This window comes from Lactuca saligna, chromosome 7 (genome assembly GCF_052625555.1).
Source record: "Lactuca saligna cultivar CGN05327 chromosome 7, ASM5262555v1, whole genome shotgun sequence".
In the NCBI taxonomy this organism is placed as follows: domain Eukaryota; kingdom Viridiplantae; phylum Streptophyta; class Magnoliopsida; order Asterales; family Asteraceae; genus Lactuca; species Lactuca saligna.
Genome location: NC_136423.1, coordinates 66,150,618 through 66,170,094, shown reverse-complemented (window position 1 = coordinate 66,170,094; position 19,477 = coordinate 66,150,618). Strand labels below are relative to the sequence as shown.

Sequence of the window (19,477 nt, the reverse complement as noted above, 5' to 3'; positions counted from 1 at the left end):
TTTTGTTCGAAACGAAATTAATTGGGCTCATATATTGAACTTCACCTAAAGTAGGTAGTGGGCTTTTGATTAGGCCCAATGATCGAAGAATACCAAGGTAGTTTGGTACTCTAAAGAAACCAAAACTTTATGGCCGGACATTTGGGTAAAGTGGATTATGTATGTGAAAAAATTAAGTCTAGTCCAACTAAAAAAAATAATAACACTTGTCACATATTATATTATAGACAAAACTTCAAAAATGATCCTGAATGTGAAAAAATTAAGTCTAGGGCAAAGTTAATGGTTGAGCGTATCATTAGTGGGGACTACCAAGTACAGTATGGATTTTTGAGGGATTATGTGTTGGAGCTACTCAACACTAATCCTGGTACAACAGTTCGGATTGATGTGTATCCAGAAACCTCCCTGTCTATTACCACAAGAACTTTTAGAAGAATATATATCTGTCTAGGTGCATTGAAGTTAGGATTCAAATCTGGGTTAAGAGATTTTCTAGGTCTGGATGGTACTTTCATGAAGGGCCCTTACCCTGGGCAAGTGTTAACTGTTGTAGGGTTGGACTCAAACAATGGCATATACCATGTAGCATATGCAGTGGTAGAGATAGAATCAACAAGTAGTTGGACCTGGTTCTTGGAATTGTTAGGAGAAGATCTGGATCTGGAACCAAATTCAAACTTTACATTCATTTCAGATAGACAAAAGGTGTATATCACCTAACTTTTTTTATTACCCTTTCTAAATACATTTGGTTAACTAGATGTTGCATACATTGACTTTTGTTTATGGAATAATACCAGCAATAAAGAAGGTATTCCCTAGTGCAGAACACAGGTTCTGTTTGAGGAAGATTAATGAAGAGGCTCATGCTTAGTGTGTAAGATCCCAGCAAACACTTGGACTAAATCTCACTTTAGTGGTAAGTTTCTAGAAATTTATTGAGAAATGTTAATCTTTCATGTTGTGTGTTTACTATATGTGTAATTGTCTTCTCTTAATATCTATTATTCAAGAAGGGCACATACTGATTGTTTGTTGAATAACCTTTGTAAGGTATTCAATTCTAAGCTATATGAAGTAGGGATAAACCTATTATCACCTGCTTAGAGTATATTAGAGAGTATCTCATTAAGAGGTTATGTGTGGTGCAAAAGGAAATAGATAAGTGTGAAGGACTTCTAACCTCTACTGCAACTACACTGTTTGAAAAGATTAAAACTGATGCAGCAAAGTATGTGGCTAAATACAATGGGGTAGGAAAATACCAAGTGGCAAGCACATGGCAATACCAGTATGTGGTAAACTTGAATGATCAAAGTTGCAGAAGTAGGTTTTGGGAGATTACATGTTTTCCATGTAGACATGTTGTTTGTGCTATATGGGATAAAATTGAAAATGGTGAAAATGTCCCACATGTTAATGAATGGGTCCATCCTTGCTATAGGTTATCAACATGGAAAGCCATGTATTTCAACAAAATTGATCCATTGAATAGTTATATATAATAGTTATATAGCAGCAAAGGTATTTATTATAAAATTTGTACCATCACATTTATCAAATAGATTAATAGACTTGTACTCTTGGTATTTACCCACCTTATCTTGGAAGTAATTATTCACACCAAATCAAGAGTGTTTTGATTATCCAATCCTATATAAATAGTTTACTCATCACTTAACTGTTAGATTAAGCTCTTAATAATACTTATTTGTGCTCTATTTCATCGTAACTCATTCATAACTTAATGGTCTAATTGACTAAATGCTTAGAGGTTTGAATGAAAGCACATGACATCAAACCCCCAAATTAATCAATAATCCTCATTTGACTTGATAGATTATCGACATTGTTTCCAATGACATCTATTGAATCAAATGGCATTCTAAATAGGTTGGAAATCATTTACAAACATAACTACATAAGGATTAGTGGTTCAAATATGATGATCAAACTATTTAGACAACCAAAAAACCCTAAGTTCCATAGAACGCATTTAAGCCTTAAATTCATACAAATGATTTGACCAACCTAGATGATCACCATTTGAACTTCAATTTGACTTGATGAGTCTATGGTGTATTGAGTTTTGTTTGTCTAAACTCTTTGAGTTTTGTTTGTCTAAGAAAGGAGATTCAGAAAACGAATATAGTTTTTTTTTTTATTTGAGCAAAGTAGACGAATATTAGTTTTTTCTTTTGATTTAAACGTATATTTATGTAACATTTTTATTTATATATTCAACTACCTAATGTTCTTATTTATTTGATTGTAATTTTTCTATTTTGATTATGTTTATTTTCTATTATTTTTTTGTTGGGTTATTCTACACAATATATTTACAATACAATATTTAAAAGACAACATAATTTTTAACATTTGATATGTAATTATGATGACTTATCATGATATGTTTTTCATATGAAAGTAATTTATTTATATTAATACGACAATAATTACATATGACATTTAAGAAAATATATATTATATGTGATTTGTTTAACATATATATGCACCTATGTATGTTATAAATATATAATTAAATATTTTTATGTTTAATAATTTAAGGGATTAAAATGATGCATCAAAACCAATTATTTAGATGAATATAATAATAATAATAATAATAATAATAATAATAATAATAACAATAATAATAATAATAATAATAATCGTAATAATAATAATACATTTCCAAGTACCGTATTCATTTGAAACTCACACTACAACTCAAGAGTTTTCTAATTTATATATATTTATTAGTTACAACTCAAGAGTTTTTAACTTACGATTATTAATTAGTAATTATTAATAACTTTTTATTTTCCTTTCTTTTGTAAGGTTGTAAAACTCATTAAAGACAATAATACATTTGAAGAGATTTGTGATTTAAATATGAAAAGTTAATATAAATCTTATAATAAATGTTTTAGTGTTTTTAAGTTATTAAAAGTTGTAGTGTTTATTTTTCATAATTTTTATTATTCGTTGTATATATATCTTTTTTAATACAAATGTTATAATAAATGTTTTTGTATTTTTATGTTACTAAAAGTTGTAGTTCATATTTTTATTCATACATTTTGTTACCCGTTATATATAGATTATCATACGTTTGATATCTAATTTACACACTTTTAAGCGGTTTATAATATTATCAAATAATTGAATATATCACAATGACTTAAAAATTAAAACTATAATCATCATACTATATTATAAAGGAAATATTTTTTCTTTCACTATATTCATTTGAAACACCAAACTTTTCAAATTTCCATACAATATGCTTAATTTATTAACTTAAATATGCTTTAGTTGTAAACATTATCATAAATGAAAGAATTTGTTACTTATCAATATAATATACTTAATTTGTTAACTTTAATATATAGTTAAATAAATAACCTACATTAATATATTAAATAAGCTTAAAAATTTAGAGTAAAATTTAAAATCTAAAGTAAAGTATCAAATAATGTTTAAAAAAAATTCAATATATATTTTTAACATAGTTAAAAGGAAATCATTAAATATAATAATAATAAAAGAACCTAAATTGATGCATCGAATTAACTAAAATGTGTCTGAAAACTATATTCTAACAATATATTTTTAATCTGCGTCGTGCAATGCGCGGGATTTCATCTAGTTCTAGTTATATAATTAGTCATTCAAAACACCTTTTAGAAAGGAAAAAAAAAGTTTAACATACAAAAAAGTATATTATTTGTGTGAAACGACTTATAATAAATATGGTAAAAACTTGATGTCTTTCTAATTTGAGCCATGAACTTTCATCTAAGCATCTATGAGAACCAACTAAAGATAGCAACAACAAATCTTAACTTGCATAAAATTTGAAAGCAGCAGACCATGAATTATATATGTTGAAAATACCCTCCAGCAAGATTGAGACGGATCCAAGGGTATTCCTTGTTAGTAAAAATTACATTGATGATCCTTGTTTTAAAGTATTGTTATTTTTTTTTTCAGAATATGATCAAATATAGTCATTTTGGACTTTTTGGTAAGTTTGACCATTTTTGTTCTTTTTTGTCATTTGGATGAGTTAAAAATGTTAAAAACATAGATCCAATTTTCACAAATATAGACCCATATAACGAATATATTTCAAATGTTAATATTGGTTGGCAACATCAAGGAAGAAGATGATCACCTAGATAAAACTTCCACAGTTAGTCCACTCTTTCTCTCTCTGAATCTGAATAGAGAATGAGCTCTTCAAAGATGTTAGCCTACTCTATGGTAGGCGTTGGTACTCCTCTTTCTCTCTTTAAATCTAAACAAACTACCATAAATTTGACCAGAAGTAAAGAGCAACAGAGTAAGGTGATAGTTGAAGAATAAATGGCCTTTCTTGATACATAATCATAAATTATTCAATGAATTTTATATTTAAACTGTAAACCCCATTATTTAGGGAGACCTGCATCTTGATAATGACTTGATTGAAACTTCCCAATAAATCATGTTTATGCACCCTGCAGGCTAGTACCAGTACGGAATCCTTGCTCCAAAAACAAAGAAAAAAGTAGCCATGTTTGTATGTGTATGCCGGTACTGTAATATACATGAAATTGATTCAATGTGGCATTTTGTCAAACATTTGGCATGCATTGATGAAAATGATGATAATACCAAAATGTAATTCGATCTTATATATTGAAAATCAAAACCAAAAAGAGATGGAAGACAAGATACTGATTCAATGATTCCTCACTAAACCATAAGTTGAGGTTGAATAGAGGAATCATATGATTAATTTCTGATTTGTTATAAAGAAACCAATTAAAGAAAATCATAACAAATTACAATCAAGACATTGGAACATTCACATTAAGATAAAACTCCAACAAATAGAGACCTAGAAGTTTCATATTAAGATAAAACTCCAATAAACGAACCTGAATAAGAAAAATTGTCGGATGTTAGGCGATTAGAAGCCAAGAAGTCAATATTTGAAATTCCAATTGGGTGGCATTTATTTGGAGAGACGTCACAGGTTCCTCGCAACACAACTGTTGATGGACTGGAAAAAAGAAGATTAGGGTTTAAAAGAGGAAATAACAAAGAAAGATAAAGGATCGGTGAGATTTAAGGAATGATGATGACACCGGTATTCGTATAGAGAAGAAGAACAATAGTGGAGTAGGAGCAGTGGCGACAAGCGGATATATTCATCTTTAATTTCATGTTGACGGAATTGATTTGGTTTCAAATGGATGCGGAATCAGAGGAGTTCAAGAAGGAAAGATAAAAGAGGAAACATGGGCAATATCGGAAAATCAGTTAGGTAGTGCTTGTTTTTTGTATGCAGATCTGCGTGGCCTCTTCTGTCTGCGTCGTGCAGACCACACGCAGACATTAGCTTTCGCAGACTTCTGTCTGCACCGTGCAGACCACGCGCAGACATTAGCTTTCGTAGACTGTTTGTTTTTTTTGAAGACTGCAGACCTAAAAATATCTACGCGCCCTCTTCTTGGCGCACATGTGGACCAGAGTATTCTAACATCTTCAGACATCTTCTAGCCTAAATATATATATATATATATATATATATATATATATATATATATATATATATATATATATATATCTTTATATTTTTAAGTTTTTTTTTTAATTTATATTTTTCCAACTCTATTAATGATAAACAATTTGAAAAAAAAAATTACAAAACTTTAAAAAAAATGTTTGGCGATACAAACATGATATTTTTGATAAATTTATTACAATAATAGTCGTTGAAGTTGTTTATATAAATTTAAAAAAAAAAAATCATAATATATTTTTATATTTTTTTGCCAAATTTTATAAAACATTATTTAATACAATATCGTCAATTTCTAAAGAAAGTATTTATGGTACGTTTTTTATAGAATTAGTTGAAAAAATCGAAGTTTATTTTCATCTATTTATGTATCAAATTCTTTGATCATTAATTATAATGTTTAGTTATAACTTTGCAACCAAAATTGTTGGTTTTTATCAAGAGTAAATTACACGAATGGTCCCTATGGTTTAGTGTAATTTGTGCATTTGATCCCTAATTTCTTTTTTTAACTCGGAAGGTCCCTATTGTTTGTTTTTGTTACGCGCTTGGTCCCTATCTTACCTAAAAAGACTATTTTGGCCTTGATTTTTTTAATTATATTAAATAAGCACACCTCCAAACCTACCCCCTCACCTTACCTTACCTACCAAACTATTTTTTCATATTTAAATAATAGTCTTTTAAGATAAGACAAGGACCAAGCGTGTAACAAAAACAAACAGTAGGGACCAAGCGCATAACAAAAACGAATAGTATGGACCTTCCGAGTTAAAAAAATAAGTTAGGGACCAAACGCACAAATTACCCCAAACTATAGGGACTATTCGTGTAATTTACTCTTTTATCAGATATGTATGTTAATTAATACCATTTTTATTTTTATTTTTATTTTTATACAATAATACATAAAAATTGATCTAGATTCGTTAATTATTTATAACAAAATCAGAAAAATATTAAAAAAATCACTTTGAAGTTTAAAAAAAAAATCAGTTTATTTAGAGTTCAGTTTATTTTAGTAGCTCGTAGATGTTAAAAAAACAAACAGTCTTCTTTTTTCAGACTACAGACGTTAAATCCACCTCTTATACTGCAGAGGTCTACAGATGTGGTCCGCACACTGCAGATATTTTGCCTCAGAAAAAACAAACAACACCTTAGATGATAGAAGCGGGAAAAATCGAAAGGAGGGGCTAAAAGATTGTCACGTACCAAAAATACTTTTATTTATTAGATTAGGGGATATATATATATTGTGTGTTTTAGTTCATGTCGATTTTGTTTATTTTTATAATAACAAGCACTTAATTTGAAGTCAAGGTTTTAAAATATGGAATCATGCCTTCAAAAATTGTTCGATCTTGAATTCTTGGTTTGTTTATATCTACATATCCATTTTGTTATTTTAATACTTATTTAATGAAATTTAATGATATTTTAGTATATTAATATGGTACATATCATTTAAATGGATAAAATAGTTAATAGGAACACAAAGTAAAAGAATATTTAATTTCTCATTCTATTATACTTAATAAAATGAAACAACATGCAAGCTACATAACAAATTACATTTATATTAAGAACGACTAAACATGCCGTATCCAATAAAAAATAAACTAAACACAGATTCCAACTATATTGTATATCGGGAAACTATTATGCATTATCAAGTATACAATTTATCATGCTCATAATTTACATGAATGTATCTAAGCTAAAAGCAAGACAACTGAACAAAAAATTGAATCAAGTGTGCATGTAAATCTTCATATTTTTTATTTTCACGATCTGATGCTTGAAACTTGATCTGCTACGAAATCAAAAGTTACATTAAGACTTCTATTTAAACTTAACAAGCATAAAATAATTTTTTTATTTTTCAATTTCCCCTTATATTATACTTACCATAATTTTATTTGCAATTATTCCATTACACTTGTTTCTTTAAATAATAAAATCATCCATCTTTAACTTCTCAACCAACTCACAAGGCCTATATAGAAATGTATAATTTGGCTACTAATCTTGGAGTTAGATTATAAAATCTCATTTTCAAACATCACATTTTATAGTCTACAATCATTATGATTTACATTCCTATTTTAGTTGTGGGACCTGTTGAGGCATAATAATAATACCCATTGCATTGAGCATGGTTTTGTTAATTACAAGATCTTTCCAATAATACCAAATTAAACATGATTATTACTACATGGCCCCAACAGAAAGTGCCCAAATGAGTTTCAGTTTTTTGAGAAAGAACACGATCAACTTCCTTATACTTTAAATTGAGAGCAATTTTAGCATTGCAGGATTTCTTTCGACAAAACTTTCCAAATAAGAGTGTTTTGGTAAAGGGTTTAGTTGAATGCGTCTTTTCTTTTTCGTGGGCAGCCTTAAAACATGATATTTCTACGTGGACAATAATATGGCACAAAAATTCAAATCACCAAATTAACCATTGAAAAAAAAAACGCTCTAATAAGGAAAAAAAAAAAGGAATATAAGAAAGTGTATTTCTATTTCTTGTATTTACCCTTAAAAGAAAAAAAAATTATATTTTTTCCACTGGTTAATTTTATAAAAGATAACATCTTAATCATTTTATCAGATAAAACCTAAATTGTTTTTATAATTCAAACCAAAAAATGTCTTGCCTTTTTTAATACAAAAGCTTTTTACTATTCATTTCATTTTGTTATTTTTAAACTATAATCGACTAAATACAAATGAATTTACTATTTTATTATCATATGGTATAAGAGAGTAAAAGAAGTATATAAATGGGAATAGAGTTTTTCTCTCTAACCATAAAAAAATTCATATTTATAATTGACTAATTCCAAGTGTTATTTTTATATGTCTCCTCTATATATATATATATATATATATATATATATATATATATATATATATATATATATATATATATATATATATATATATATATATATATATATATATATATATATATATATATATATAAATTTGGTCAAAAATTTTATTTTAATATTTTTGTGGTCTACTTGATATGATATAATCGTTACCATAATATATGTGGATTGTGAATATTTTTACATCATATTGTATATACGAATCGCATTAGAGTTACCTCAAAAATTAAAGTTACATTTTCGTTCTTTAATTTTTTTTATAACTTTTTTTATTACTTTTCTAAATATATATTTTTCAAGCTTATATTTTTATGCGTTCTCCATACATAATTGTTTAAATTGAAACTTTATTTTAATACTTTTGTAGTCCACTTGATATGATCTAATCATCGTTGTGTTTTATCTGAACTATTGACATTTATAAATCAGGTTATATACACAAATTACAAAGGAGTTACATGGAGCATCAATTTACGTTTTGGCGCTTATAGCTTTCATTTTTATTAATTGCAAACGATTTTTCAACATACTAAGTTTCTGCAGTATCGCGCGGACGGTCCAAACCCTAGTTAACCATCAAGTGCAATCTTTTTTCCAAATAAATGATCAAAATGTTGTTATCTTTCATATAAATTAAATCTTATGCTTATTCACCGAGTAAAATTACAAGATTGGTCCTTGTTGTATAAAACTTGTAAATTTAGTCCGATATTCTTGAGTTCCGAAGCAATCCATCCCTAAGTGGTGAATTCAAACAAAGAATAAGGTCGTATCAATACAGTAGCAATTATGGTTTACATTTCGTCTTCTCACAACAATGAAAGAAGCCTAATGAAAAAATGGTATACAAGAAAATAGATAATTAAAACAAAACATATACTCCGTATATGTTTTAGTGATACCAAACTGAAACACCTCCCATGGATAAAGAGTTTTAATTTTTAACGATATCTTGAAAGCATTCAATAACTTTTTAAAGAGTCAGTGCGTTGGGTCTCAAATATAGTAATCATTTCAAAGCTATTGATTTTAAATACGATGGAATTCAATAACATCATAATAAAAAATAAATGGACCAATACAAGCATGTGACCTTTTAAGAATATCCAAGCCATGCTTCTAGTTGTGCTTCCATCTTCTAATCTGAGTACAAATCAAAATAGTATCATTATGCTTAAGAAGCCTAGTGACTAGTGAGTAAACTTGGAGTTAGACTTTAGAATGGAATTGGATAATGGAAATAATCCAATTTCAAAGTCAAAACTTCCAAAACCATTTCAAAATATGTATATAATAACGAATTGGGGCAAGCTTTTAGAATAATCATTTCACCCGGTTCTCTACTCTCAAAACAAGTTCCCTTTCACCCAGTTCAAATAATGAGACCACAAAGGTACCAAGAATTATCCCTCAAAGACCACAAAGGTCAATATGGAATTTATCCTTCAAGGACCACCAAGGTCAATGAGGAGATCTACCCTTCAAGGACCACAAAGAACCAGGAATTTACCCTCCATGGACCCCTAAAGTCAACCAGGGATTTACCTTTCAAGGACCACAAAGGTCAACCATGAATTCATCCTTCAAATGTCTGGAAAACACTCAAGTCAACCCATCCTAAATGATATTTACAAGTAGGATGTTTAAACAGTTTTTTAAACCAACATTTGCATTTTCAAGGGAAGACATTTCCAAAAAAAAAAAAAGGGTTTCATGTAATTCACGGACATATTATAATAGTTACACAGCATCAAAGGTATTTATTATAAAATTTATACCATCACATTTATCAAATAGATTTTAAGAGACTTGTACTCCTGGTATTTACCCACCTTATCTTGGAAGTAATTATTCACACCAAATCAAGAGCGTTTTGATTATAGTTTACTCATCACTTAACTGTCAGATTAAGCTCTTAATAATACTGAGTTGTGCTCTATTTCATCATAACTCATTCGTAACTTAATGGTCTAATTGACCAAATGCTTAGAGGTTTGAATGAATGCACATCGACATCAAACCCCCAAGTTTATCAATAATCCTCATTTGACTTAATAGATTATCAACATTGTTTCCAATGATATCTATTGAATCAAATGGCATTCTAAATAGGTTGCAAATCATTTACAAACGTAACTACTTAAGGATTAGCGGTTCAAATATGATGATCAAACCATTTAGACAACCAAAAACTCCTTAGTTCCATAGAATGAATTTAAGGCTTAAATTCATACAAATGATTTGACCAAACTAGATAATCACCATTTGAACTTCAATTTGACTTGATGAGTCTATGGTGTATTAAGTTTTGTTTATGTCTAAACTCTTTGAAATGTTATCAAAACGTTGTCTTTCATACATATAAAAAAAATGATATGCGTATTTGCAGAGTAAAATTACAAGAATGGTCCTTGTTGTATACAAAAACTTGCAAGTTTAGTCCAACGTTTTTCTATTCCAAAGCAGTACATCCTGAAATGCTGAATTGAAACAAAGAATAAGGGCGATATGAATACAATAGCAATTATGATTTACATTCATTCTTCTCGCAACAATCAAAGAAGCCTACTACAAGAAAATAGAGTTGAAAACGCATAACGATGGCCTAATATACAACGATATATATAATGCCATATAATATCTATATAAATTCCTATATACCCGAACCCAAGAGCCAAGATTTGTCTTATGAACATTTACAGAAAGACAAGGCGTTATTTTGTGTGGGGCCTGGCCCGGCCCGGCCCGTAATGAAGTTTTATGAAATTGTTTCACATTTCTTCTTCTTCTTCTGGGATCAAAGGGGTAAGCCTTCGTTCTACTTCATTGCATTGCAAGTCAATCTCTTCAAGAATCATGGTGAAAGCTGATTTGCAAGAGGCTTCATCTCTAAATGCAAGCGTCCATCTTCCATCCACCAATGATTTTGATTTTAGTTTCAGGTTGGCTGCGTTCTTGGCTGTTTCAGTCAAAGGTAATGTAGATGGTCGGATTCGAAGGTGTAACCATCTTGAATGCCTCTCGTCGATTCTTGGCTGTTATGTTTTTAACAAATAAATAAATATATAAAATTAAAAATAAATAAGAAAAGAAAAGGCTTCCGCTTCCGCTTGCTTACTTTACATCCGGCTAAAGGTGCGACAACACGAACAGTTCCGTATTGGGGTTTTTGAGGGAACTCCTCTGCCAGAATTATCCATCCGGAAGTTCCCATGGAAATTGCTAAAAAGCTAAACTCACGTTCCTTTCCCCTTTCAAATGCAATTCTACAACTCACTGCATCAACTGGATTTCAACAGATACATATTAATTAGTATTATATATTTTTTGTTTATTGAAAACGTATATATGATTGAATTTCTTTTTTTCTTTTGATTTATTTCAATGCATATGATAGAGTAGATTGTTATAAGAAACAATGTGAGGAAGACTAACCAAGATTTAATTCGGTGCTAAGTTTTGGACCAATAACATTAAGACCAGCGGATTTTGCTCGGGAGTTTTCAGGGAGGTCAGCTGGAGGGAGGATAGGAGGCTGATCTGGCAAAGATTTACCAGCTGAGAAAACTTGGAGCTGATGAAGAAGCACAAATACCTATACAATATATAAAATATTAAAATATTAAACTATTAAATATTATTTAATTAATAAGGATTAGGTTTGAGGAAAACCTTAACACGCTCGTACATTGTTTCACCAGCAGCAAAAGATGATTCAGCCGGTATAATGTCTATTCAGACAACCAAATCAAACAGATTAATTCAAAGCTTAAAACAAACACAACTCCATTTAGCAATGTACTTTCTTCAATTTTGTTTATTATAGCATCCTACTTTCACAACAATGCAATTTTAACAATGTGTAATGTCTAAATAAAGAAATTAGTGCAAGTACAATTATGAGTATAATGCTCTTAAATAATTATATATATATATATATATATATATATATATATATATATATATATATATATATATCACAAGTCATACCACTTGAAGAGGACTTCTTTGTTGGGAAGAGTATGGACTTGGGTTCCTTTCGAGGAGAGGAAGCCTCAATTGCTATTATTGAGAAAAAAAAAGAAAAATTATACAAAATAAAGTAACATGAACTTCATACACTTTAATAATTAAGAAAAAAAAAATGCTATATAAAATACATTAACATAAAAGAAGTTGATATACCTCTTTTGCATTTCCTCCACTCATCACATAGCACTTGTATGAGTAGATCAGGCCAGGTTCCGCTTTCCTCTTCAACAAGCTGGCTACAACACTTCTTAAAGGATTCCTGCAACCACATGTATGGGGGTAATGGTATTATTATTTTAAAGGGTAATTCTCCATCTAAACTGAACCAGGTTACAATTTTACTTGGTAAATCATGTTCATCAAAGATACATACACCTTTTCAAGAAAAACATTTTTGGTATACATAATTCATAATCATGACTGACCTTAAGGGACTGAAGATGACGAGTGTTGAACTCTGTCTCACTATAAGGAAGCAATTGCCTCAAAAGCCAACCTCCAGCCCATAATGTATCTGCTGATATGTTTGTTCGGCAAAAAAGACTAATCAACGCGTCTAGTACCTGAAACCAATATATTTTTTTAATACATACCCCAAAACTGGGGAAAAAAAAGAAAACAAAAAATGGATAAATAGAAAGTACTAGATATCTATGTACACGCGGGCTTTCTCCAACTTCCTGATAGGAACACGACACTTCATACTGGTCCTGTCAATGTCAACAGCAACTGAGGTGTCAGAAGCTACACGACATTTCATAAAGTTTTTTAATGAGGTATGACATACCTTTAACCTTTGAAGGTAAATATTGAGTTCACCATCTCCACCATCCTTCAATGTGCAGTTTTCTGTAGCAAACAGCTGCTCTTCACCAGAGTCCTCACCAACCAAGGCTTTCTGGAATCACAAAAACAAGCATTGTGTTTCAACTAATTAAAATAAATAACTACTTTCAGCAAACAGCCCGTGATAATTTTAAGAAGCAAAAAGTGAAAAATTAGCAACACAAACCAGCAACAGTTTCTTATGTTGTTTACGTTGCGGAAGGATTCCAAGAGCATCTAACATTGATTCATCAAGCTCTGCAAATTCAGAAAATATAATGAGGAAAAATAAAAAATAAAAAATAAAAAATCATCAAGAAGCATGTAACAAGATGACAAAAGTACAACCTTTAGTTTGCAAGAATGTTGCCAAAACACTCAAAGAGCCAACCACTTGCATATCATCACCATTTGTAATATAAGAGATCAAAGCATCCCTACACAAGGAAAAGAAAGTAGAAGATCAGAATGGATTTTAAAAGACTGTTAAGTAAACTTTATAAAACATGCTACTTTGATGCCAGAAGCATTATTTCATACCTTAAAACTGAAGCAGAACCCCAGCAATTATGATGATTGCTTGATGAAGTAGATAAACTTGGAAGAGAAACTATCATGCTACTACAATCCAAATTCCCACTTTCCTTCTCATCATCTACATGGCTCTCATCACTTTCATCATGGTTTGCCTTGAAGCCATTAACTTTAGCCTCAGAATTTGGCAAAATGGCTTCCATGGAACAAATCAAGGCTGCAGCAATAGTATTTGCCATGTCTTTAATCTTGAGAATCCGCAATATGGAACACAGCAAATAAAGAGAAGTCACAGAACCAAACGCCTTTTCCTGTGATTACAAGATTTCAAGTTTAGTAAAAGAAGGTTTCCAGTATATATATATAATAAACAAGTTTAAAACTGTAATGGAGTGGCAGAAAATATATAGGGTCTGTTTGGTAGGATGGAATGGAATGACAAATGAATGGAAGAGACTAGGCATCGGAAAAGAAACAAGATAACGGAATGAGTCATTACATTCCATGATCATGTTGGTTTGGCCTGTAGGAATGGAATGATTTTTTATATTATATGTAAATACAATATATAACTTTAACTCTATTATATAGATTATTTTAACACCCCAAATAACTTATTTTGTTATTTAAAAACATTAAACAGTAAATTAATTAAAATAACAGACCTTGTTTTAATTTGTCGAGATATAAATCACATAAATAAAAATGGGTTACATTGCAATTTTTCATTCTATTCCATGATGGGATGTTAAAAAACAACCCATGACTAAGGAATGATCATTGACAAAATTGAAGGGATCACATTCCTTCAGGAATGGTCCATTCCATTCCATTCCTTTCCTGATTCCATCATACCAAACACTAACATAATGAGTACAGATTTATACATCAGAAACTTCAACTCTTAGTGAAGGAAGAAGCAGGGGAAATATGAGCATTTTCAACATGCTGTCTGTAATTAATGTCCCAACATCTGGAATCCCAGCAGATACAACATCATTAAGATAGTATAGATTGTCTTCAATTTCATCAACAGCAGAGAATATGCTAGATGTTGATTCGCTCCCTTCACTCCTATATCATCATCACAAGTATAATTCTCAGATAAAAAATGGAAAATAGAAAAGCAATATAACACATCTAATTTATACTGAATTAAGAAAACAATGAAACGCACTCTGTGGTAGGTGATACCATTCCATTTAAGCTGATGCAATGCTCTTTAAAAAAATTAACCAAGTTCAAAAAGTAATCGGCATGAGGGATGCTGGAGATATATTTATTAACAACTACATCTCCAACTGCAAAACAATAAACATGGGTAAAGACTGACTGCACTTTAGAAAATTTATAGTTTTATACCAAGGGTAGTTTGGGAAAGCAAATATTACATAATGTTGAAAGTAACTAACCATGATATATATTTAGAGTCAATGCACGAACTGCAGTACGAATCATGCCCTCTTCATGGAAAGCAAAACGAATTGCCTCAACATAAAGGGGAAAGGCAACTACATCCTCCTAAATGCATACAAGAGAAGAAAAATATATATTATAACATGAAGAGGGAAGGTAGTGGAGATAGAAAACAATCAAACATATACACGTATACATGCCACTTTTGAGGTTCAAACTTTGGTGAGATAGTTGACAAAGCATCTCTTAGTGTGATATATATGCTCTCAACTTTATAAAACACAATGTATGTTCTGACCTATACACTTGTATTCCAAAATAAGTGGTTGTTGCATTAAATTGGTATAAATCATCTAGAAGCAACTTGGAGAGTCAGAACTACAGAGGAGAAACTACACTGGAATTTCAGCTACCTGTTTCAGGCTTTGAGAACTGGAAAGCTTTTTTATATAAGACTCGTTAAATCCTTTCATGATTTGCCATGGGTTCATGTCAATTGTGAAAAAGTTACCAATCTCGATGCTTTAACCTCTTTCCTTCTATAGTCATTTATCTTTTTTAGGTGATTGTCTTTAAAGTTGTGCTCAAAAAGTTGCCTTTCAATTTCTCTTTTCAAGCACCTTTTAAATTTCCTCCTTTTTATAGTTGTTCTTTTATCAGAATTGATAAAGGTACCTTAGGCATATAAAGGTAAAGCTTTCTGTTTAAATCAAATAAAATTCATGTGAAACACACGATAAAACAAACCCATTTTCCTGTAACTCAAAGATTAGACAGAGAAGTTGAAGAAAGTGACTCCTAATAGGCCTGGTAATATAAGCACTCAGAGTTTGCTTGTTACTTAAGTGAATTCTCTAAAAGATATACAAAAACAGGTATTATCAGAGAAAATGAACCTTCAGCGCACAACAATATATATATATATATAAACAGTTATAAAGGTGTTTGTTTATATCAAATGCATCAGGTAAAATCAAAATGTTGACAACTTAGAGACAGTAAATAGACAGTAACAAACTTACATTTTCAGTCTTAACAAGCAAAGATATGGTATTCTTGTTCACCTTTCCACTGATTGCTCTTCAATAGACGAAATTCAAATTGGTCAACAGACATATAGGGGAAAAGTAGAACAAACAAGTGGAGCAAGAAACAATTGAAAGAGGATAATTCCAGAAAATCAACAGAGAGTCTGAAATTTAGCAAACCTGAGGAAGGATATATAGTATGACAATAGCTCTTCATTCCGGAAGTCAAAAGAATAAGTTATAAGGGAGTTTATATTTTCATTACTGAACAAATAATCTGCATTGTTTTTCCACGAGAGTCGAGAAATTAATAAAGCATCTTCAAAATATAAAGCTACACTACATGTGATGTATATAATCATCTTACATATGGAGTGGTCACTTTTCAGATTCTGAATCATAATGCTCATTGTTTGTAGCAGTTGAATTGAAACAATCACATTCCTGTTGATCTTTAATATCCGTACAAATTCCCCCATGACTTGTTTCTCCATAAAAAACCTGATAAATAGACCTCATTAACAAATGTCTTGTTCAATATAAATAATAAAGTAAAAATGTAAAAAAAAAAAACGCACTCAAAGAAATTTGCATCATGCTGGTCGCCATATGTTATCAACTCTGCAATTGATCTCAGTGCCTCTATCACAAAATCCTATCACAATATAAAGAAGAGCAAGGTCATTAGAAACATTGAAGTAAACATATTGATGTTGTATGCATTTAAAATGAGAATGAAAGAACATGGATGAAGGATAATTTAATGTTGTTACCTTGTTAACGTCATTAACAACTTGAATTTTCATCAGTTGGTCAGTTAAATATCTGCAGCAGAAGCAAATCAATTTCTTGTACATGAATCAAGAATGTTTAATATGCCATAGATCCATGGCTATGAACTTTAATTATTGTAAACAAATTAAAATGTTTAGATACATTGATACAGGCTAAATGGATCCAGTTTTTTAAAACAGGAAAAACGACAACCAATATGTGTTGTGTAGATATCTTGCAATAACTTATATTCCCATAAAAGTTTGAACAAAATATGTTATACTGCATACTCTGTTCTTTTGAGAATATATGATTGTTCCATCAAAATTTAGTTGTGAATGTGGTTACAGAGGGCATACAAGCAAATACTGATGGTATATCTTTTTCTTATGATGATATCATGTTATATGATAATACCAAGTCAGATATCAAAATCTAGTGATGACAGGCACTCTACAATCTGAGGATATCAAATGAAAGAGATAGTCTAAGGGTGCAACTGTAGTGGTACCAATAGGGTGTGGGAAATGTAGTATCTTACACATGAAGTGCCTGTAAAGGACATATATCATTCTTAGGAGTCCAATAACTTAAGGACAGAAGATGAATGATAATTTTGATTATGGTAGAATGAATAAAGGGATGTTGTACTTGTCCATCTCAGTATCCTTGATAGCAAAGCTCCAAAAACATAAAAGAGCATTTGTTTAGAACAAAGAGTGACACATGTTATGCTCTCAGGTGGGAATGATAAGACAAGACTCACAAGAGATAACATATACACTCATCACATTTACCATATCATATGCAAAATACTATAAATTAAAGCAGCACCACTATATCCCAGAAGAATAAACTCCATGTAAGGTTCAAAATGACAACTCCATTGGTTCCATGTAAAACGAGCTAACTTCCATTATTTGTTTCAAACCTTACGTTTCTAAATGCAAATTTCATATGGATTTTATTAAAAGCTTAACATCTATACTCTTCTGAAGGTGGTAGTCAGGTTTACTGTGGTCTGCCCACTTGTAAACAGAGTAATGTCATATGCCCATGGATGAAATAAGCTGCGTAATACCGAAGTGGACACACTAATCTTCAAATATTTATTCTGTCTTCCCTTACAAATTTATCGTCGTAAGCGTTCTACTTTTGCCCTAAAATACATCCCCCACTCCGATAACTAAATTAAACTAAATCCCCAAAAAAGAAAATCAAAGAAGAAAAATTAAAAAGGAAAAATAGTTACCTGAGTTCATCCAAGGTGAATCGATCTTTGGATCTCCAGAACGTAAACCACATGATTTTCTCCGATCAGGCCCACTTTTACGAGTTAAAATTTAGCATCCTCGGAGAACCTCGAGATTACGATGATGACATTCTGCCTTCCCTCAGTTCGAATCTTTGTTGACTGCCAGTGTAGGTAATTACGCCCCAAATTCGAAATTCTACCGGAAAATAATCTATCAAATTCAAAGACGAACAACCTCTGATTGTTGAACACTGTGTGCGTATATATGTTTCTGTTGTTGTGTGCGTGAAATTGGGTAGAGAAAGATCAGAGACGGTGGGGGATCGCCGATTGCCGATAAACTCCGGTTAAAGTAAAGGTTAGAATTATGATTTTTGCGCAGTCGACACCATTAACATCAAGGCCTGTCGACGGGCCAAGGCTGAGCTGGCAATCCCAATCGCAATCGGGTCGGGTTTTTACATGGAATTACAATTTACTCTTTTCCAACCAGAAAAGATAAGCCACTTGTAATGAATATTTATTTTTAATTAAAAAAATAAGTCTACCTCTACCCCTATGTGTACATGCTTTCTTCTTTTATGCCTATACGCAAGGGATTGTTTTGCATTATTTTAAGTTATTAATTGTATAATGTATAATTGTCAATAATACATTTTATGTGATTTGGGGTGTTTTGGTCCTTATAAAATATATTTAATTTGGATGGCCTTCAAAGTTTAGTTTGTTATTACTATTATTATTTTGTCTCTCTTCCAGGACTCCATTAACATTTAGTAAAATAATCATTATATCTTTATTTTTTTTAGATGATCCTATGAAAATATTCAAAATGCATGGTTGTGATTATAACCAGATATAACAACTTAAAAAGTTAAATATAATTGAAATCATTATATTTTTATTTTTCTAGATGATCCCATGAAAATATTCAAAATGCATGGTTGTGATTATAACAAACATAACAACTTGAAAAGCTAAATATAATTGAAATCACTATTCTAATAAAAAAATAGTTTTAATCTTCATTTAACATAAATCACTTTAATACAACTCCTTATTAATATTATGTCACGTGTTAAAAAGATACATTAGGCAACACATCAAAACTTTAAAATTTTGGTATATCTCTTAA

General features: G+C 30.4%; 1 protein-coding gene across 2 annotated transcripts; it reads right to left on the bottom strand.

The window, feature by feature from the left end:
- Window positions 1–10,963: 10,963 nt before the first annotated feature.
- Window positions 10,964–18,724, bottom strand: LOC145004539 (CLEC16A-like protein). 2 transcript variants are annotated; one of them, XM_078963474.1, is made up of 21 exons: window positions 18,340–18,724; window positions 17,087–17,138; window positions 16,892–16,968; window positions 16,681–16,814; window positions 16,494–16,590; window positions 16,308–16,365; window positions 15,282–15,390; window positions 15,047–15,170; window positions 14,757–14,943; window positions 13,876–14,180; window positions 13,684–13,772; window positions 13,523–13,593; window positions 13,298–13,408; window positions 13,155–13,220; window positions 12,936–13,073; window positions 12,664–12,769; window positions 12,469–12,540; window positions 12,151–12,209; window positions 11,914–12,073; window positions 11,597–11,763; window positions 10,964–11,513 (listed from the first exon to the last, which is right to left on the bottom strand). In XM_078963474.1, exons 1-21 carry the CDS (start codon window positions 18,390–18,392, stop codon window positions 11,250–11,252), a joined length of 2,499 nt encoding a protein of 832 aa, XP_078819600.1. In that variant the 5' UTR covers window positions 18,393–18,724; the 3' UTR covers window positions 10,964–11,249. The 2 variants fall into 2 exon arrangements, with proteins under 2 accessions (XP_078819600.1, XP_078819601.1); XM_078963475.1 differs by having other exon boundaries at window positions 13,170–13,220.
- Between the last annotated feature and the right edge of the window lie 753 nt (window positions 18,725–19,477).

Bases quoted from the DNA above. Each gene is read 5' to 3' on its own strand.
- LOC145004539 (XM_078963474.1), bottom strand. From the start codon at position 18,392: ATGTGGTTTACGTTCTGGAGATCCAAAGATCGATTCACCTTGGATGAA. The intron at 13,221-13,297 runs GTATGTCATACC...TGACATTGACAG, and splicing joins TTTACCTTCAAAGGTTAAAG to GACCAGTATGAAGTGTCGTG. The intron at 12,074-12,150 runs GTTTTCCTCAAA...TATATTGTATAG, and splicing joins CAATGTACGAGCGTGTTAAG to GTATTTGTGCTTCTTCATCA.